The sequence below is a fragment of the Chenopodium album genome, chromosome 8 (assembly GCF_948465745.1).
Source record: "Chenopodium album chromosome 8, dcCheAlbu1.1, whole genome shotgun sequence".
NCBI classification, from domain to species: Eukaryota; Viridiplantae; Streptophyta; class Magnoliopsida; order Caryophyllales; family Amaranthaceae; genus Chenopodium; species Chenopodium album.
In genome coordinates, this window is record NC_137841.1 from 63,480,251 (window position 1) to 63,485,242 (window position 4,992).

The following is a 4,992-nucleotide window of genomic DNA, read 5'->3' on the forward strand; positions in this document are numbered from 1 at the left end:
ACAAGCACAAACAAACCAACACTCACTGGCCAGCATAAAATAACAAGACTGAAATGGGTTCTAAGTCACATAACCCCAATTCCAGCAAAAGGGGACCCTTCATTTGAAGACATGCAACAATGGATACACATTGATGAAAAGTGGTTTTTTATAAACCCAGAAACAAGGACATTCTATCTTCTTCCAACATAAGACAATCTATACATAGCACAACAGTCCACAAGGTTTAAGATAAAGGCTATGTTTATGGGCATGATTGGGAAACCATTGTATGATGCAAACAAACAATTATTGCATGATGGGAAGTATGGTCTTTTCCCTTTTGTCAAGTATGAGGAGGCAAAGAAAAAGAGTAAAAACATAGACAAGGGAACCATAGAGGTTAAGGCAGTCCAGAGTATTAACAAAGAAGCAATAAGGGACATGCTACTTAATCATGTGTTGCCAACAATACATGAACAATGGCCACCACAGCTTCCCAAGGACATAACTATTCAATGGGACAATGCTAGGCCTCACCAAATACCACAAGATGCAGAATTTCAAGAAGCATGTCAAGCATATGGATTCAACATACAATTTGTTTTTCAACCAGATCAATCACCAGACATGAATGTTCTAGACTTAGGACTATTCAATGTCATTCAATCACTGCAGTATCAGTCATTCCCTCAGAATTTAGATGAACTCATCAAAGAAGTTGAAATAGCATTCAAAGGATTTGATCCAGAGTTGAACAAATACAGTTGGATTACACTTCAGTCATGCATGATTGAGGTATTAACAAGAAAAGGAGGAAACAACTACACAACACCACACATGAAAAAAAGAAGTCTAGACAGGCAAGGTATTTTACCAGATTTGCTTCAAGTTGACAAGGAATTAATTGCAGAGGTTGTTTCCTATCTTGATTCAATCACAATCCCAAGTACAAGTGCAAATGAATTTCAAATGGAAGTAGATGCAGATTGAAGAATATAAGGAAGCACAATCAAACCATCTGATCCAAAGACTGCCCCACATAACCAGTATATTCTTAACATATTTTTTGTTGTTTTTGTTGGTATTGGTTAGGTGCATTTTGGTACATACTTAATTTACACATTCTTAGGCAGTCTTGTATGCTACTTTAGTTTGGTTTTGTACAAATCACAACCTTTTGTTATTAATGGAAACACAACCTTTTTTGGGTACTAATCATCCATCAGAAAGGGTTACAGATCTCTTTCAAGGCATCAATGAGTTATGGTACCTCAATAGAAACCTCAATCAGAGGTAACTAGAGCAGCCATGACACTAAAATAGCTATCAGATGAGTCCCTTCATCATTTGGATGGGATTCAATTTGATGCAAGCTGTGGGGGGGGGGGGACTCAATGCATCATAGAAAGGGGACTCATCAACAAAATCTTCCTAGCAGTCAACCAACACAACTCCTCAAGTCAACCAACAGACTAGTTCATATTCCAACAACAATTACGGAAACACACAACCAACATCTCAAACCCAAACATAACAGGGGACTCATCAATTTATATCCAAATCAATAATTCATACCCAAACAACCAACAACTCATACCCCAACATCATATCCAAACATAACAGGGGACTCAACAATTCATTTAAAAAACAACAATTCATACCCAAACAACCTTAATTCATACCCAAACAACATATCCAAACATAACAGGAAACACATCAAATCATACCCAATCAACCAACACTATCAGACTAGGCATAACAAAAAACAGGGGGACTCATCAATAGCATAATTAACCATAAATTGGAACAGAAGAAGAAGATTAGGGTTTTAGAAATTACGCTGCCCAATTAGTATGGGGGAAGGGACTACTGGGGGTAGTAGATCTGGAGGTAAGCCTCCAGTACGTCATCTGGATCCTGCCCCCTGGAGATAAGCCTCTCAAGTGCTTAGTACCAGCGCCAGTCCCAAAAGTACGCCCACCCATCATGGGATGGGAAGCAGGTGGCTGAAGGACTTCTCCGGCAGTCAGCTCCTGGAACAAAGAAGACCCAGTTTCAGAATTGGCGTCTGGTAGTGGTGAAGCAGTTGGAACAGCCATCACAGCAGCAGATCCACCTTCTTTGGTGGAAACAACCTTTAGATCTGGGCTGTGAGGTGGCGGAACAGGCCTTTTAGACCCATAAAACTTTGTCGGCTTCTCATCCTCGTCGCTTGAGATGTATTTAGCAAGCTTCGCCCCAACAATCTTCCTCCTAGCAATTACAGAAGCACGACGGAGCGGCTTCATCACCCCAGAACTACGACAAGGTATGTACATGGTTGCCTCAGGTTTAGGTGGGGATCGTGTGGATCCCGAAGAAAGGGACTCATGGCTTACAAGATCTATGATTTTTGGTTCAGAAGAAGATATTTCAAGAGTGAAATGGGGTGAATCGGTGTAAAAAAACCCAGAAGATGAAGAAAGAGAAAGGGGAAAGATACCAGTTTTTTTGAGGAGAAAGAGGAGGCGAAGAGGAGAGAGAATAAGAGAGGACGAAAGAGAGAGATTTAAAAAGATAGGGTTTGAGAGGGGGTGTGATTTCTGGAAAAAAATTCCAGAATTTAATTCTCCCAACCATTTTCCAGAATTGAATGCAGATTCAATGAAGGTGGTTGGGAGATGAAGGAATTTAAAGGGGAAGGGAGTAAATTTGGTGGGAGTAGTTAAATTATTTAATTAAATCATCAAACTAAGCAAATGAAATTAGGAGTGTTAATAAAATAGATTAGGAAAAAAGTAAGGGCATATATGTAATTTTACAGGCCAAAAATTACCAAATAAGGAAAAAAAAAATTTTGTTGCAAGTAATTTGAACCACCCCAAAATGGAAATTGTTGCAACTAAAATGAACCGGAGGTAGTATTCTAAATTTAAGACTATCATATTAGTAAATCAATTGTAGACTGGGTGTGGTAAAACTAATTATACGATTGCTGTTGATTTGCCTATTTAAACTTGCATCAAAGAATAATATGGGATATGAGTTTATGACTGACCTATGACCCCCTGACCTATGACCCTAATATTACAAGGCTTAAAACTCTTAAGTGGTAAAGTTATTCTTTGATGTGGGCTTGGTTTAGCCCAATGAAGAGTTTCATGATATCCGAGCAAGTTATATATGCTCCTAGCCATTATAGAAGTCCCAAGTCCCAATAGGAAGAGTAGAGATTTTGCTGTGTGCGATTCCTACAGGCGTGGATACCTTATATCGTACCATTGTTTTCGCCAAAAGAATATATTATACAAATGTAAAGAATATATAACTGTAGGAAAAAGGACATATTATTATAATGTAAAGAACATATATCTAAAGTAAAAAAAAAACATATTTGCACCTAAAAAGAGTGAATAGAACATATGTCCATGTTCTTTGATTGTTAGTGTAATGAACTTTTATTTGTGATATAATGTTCATTGCTTATTGTGAAATGTTCGTTAAATTTTGTCTTAAAATTATGGTAGATATATATAAATGATGTTCATTACATAATATCTTCATGTTTTTTTTTTTTTTTTGACAAAGTAATATCTTCATGTTCTTTATTAATATTACAAATGTTCTTTAGATATACACACAAGGAAAAAAAAAAAAAAAAAAAAAAAAACACACACACACACATAAAATTGGATGTTATTTACAAAACTGATATATGCTCTTTATAAAACAACAGTATGATCGATACAAAACAGCTACATGTTCTTTCCACACTTTTTGTCTGTACCATGCAAGGTGCAGGCTGCTGTACCTTAGAATTTTCAGAGATTTTGAAGATTAGTTTGGAAGTAAAGACCAACAAAATTGACCTTATGTTAGTACTCCCTCCGTATTTAATTTAAATAAGTAATGAAACGTTTTACCTTTTACGGAGTTTTAGAAAGTTAGATGAATATATTTAAATAATAGGTAGTAGGGTATAAGTTTGAAAAGATAGAAAAAAGTAAGAAGTTTTGTAGGGCCATTAATTAGTACAGAGTAGAATATTATTATAAAAAAGAGAGAATATTATTTTTTAAAAAATAAAGAGGAGTTACTAAAGAAAGAAACGTTTCATTTACTACATATTTAAACATGTTTGAAAGTGGAAAACGTTTTATTTATTTAAACACGGAAGGAGTAGTTCAAAAGTATAGAAAAAGGTTCAATGAAGGTGAAAATAAAAGGAAAGGTGATTGTCCATATTGTCCTAATCCAACAGTTAATTTGAATGATACCGTAAGCTTATACTTCCTATAATAGAGATTTATAGTCTATAATACTCTCTAGGAAATTTTGTGTAGAATTACCCAAAAAATAGGGTCATTTGTGAATGACTAACCTTTTTTTTTTATTTGTTTAGAACTACCCACAAGTTTGAAAATATTTGGGTATCACTACCCAGTAACATTTTCTGTCCAATTAAAATGTTATTGGAGCCCACTTTTTTCACGTTTGTCACCCAATTAACCCCCCCAATTTGTTTAAAGGTTTTAATTTACCCTAATTAATATAATTAGGATTTTAATTAGGATTCATTTTAGGGTTCATGAGTTTAGTATTAATTGGGAATTTTGATTCTAAGGTTTGGGGGTTTAATTGAATTCGGGTTTTTGCTAATTTTAGCATTAATTGGCCATTGTAATTGACAAAAGTAAAAAATTCGGCCAAAGTAACGTTTTAATTGGACGGAAAACGTTACTGGGTAGTGCTACCCAAATGTTTCCAAACTTGCGGTGGGTAGTTGTTCACAAATGACCCTATCTTTAGGGTACGTAGTTCTACACAAAATTTCCTACTCTCTATAAGTTTTGGAGTCCATCTAGGCGCATAGTGCCTATGTATTTGGCATGCACATAGGAAGGCAATCTGGGGTTCGGTGGTACATTTTCTTTCTTGTGTTTAGTACAGTCGTACATTCTTGTGTACTACTGTACATGTATAATGTACCATTAAATATAAGTTGTTAAAATAATTTTTTTTTTAGGTACT

The 4,992-nt window shown here is 35.5% G+C and overlaps 1 protein-coding gene across 1 annotated transcript; it reads left to right on the forward strand.

Moving 5' to 3' along the window:
- Positions 1-246: 246 nt before the first annotated feature.
- On the forward strand, positions 247-972 carry LOC145643157 (uncharacterized). Its single transcript, XM_081694313.1, has one exon. The coding sequence runs from the start codon at positions 247-249 to the stop codon at positions 970-972; it is 726 nt and encodes a 241-aa protein (XP_081550439.1).
- The last annotated feature ends 4,020 nt before the right edge of the window (positions 973-4,992 follow it).

What these genes read in the sequence shown, in the direction of transcription:
- LOC145643157 (XM_081694313.1), top strand. Translation starts at nt 247, where the DNA reads ATGGGCATGATTGGGAAACCATTGTATGATGCAAACAAACAATTATTG.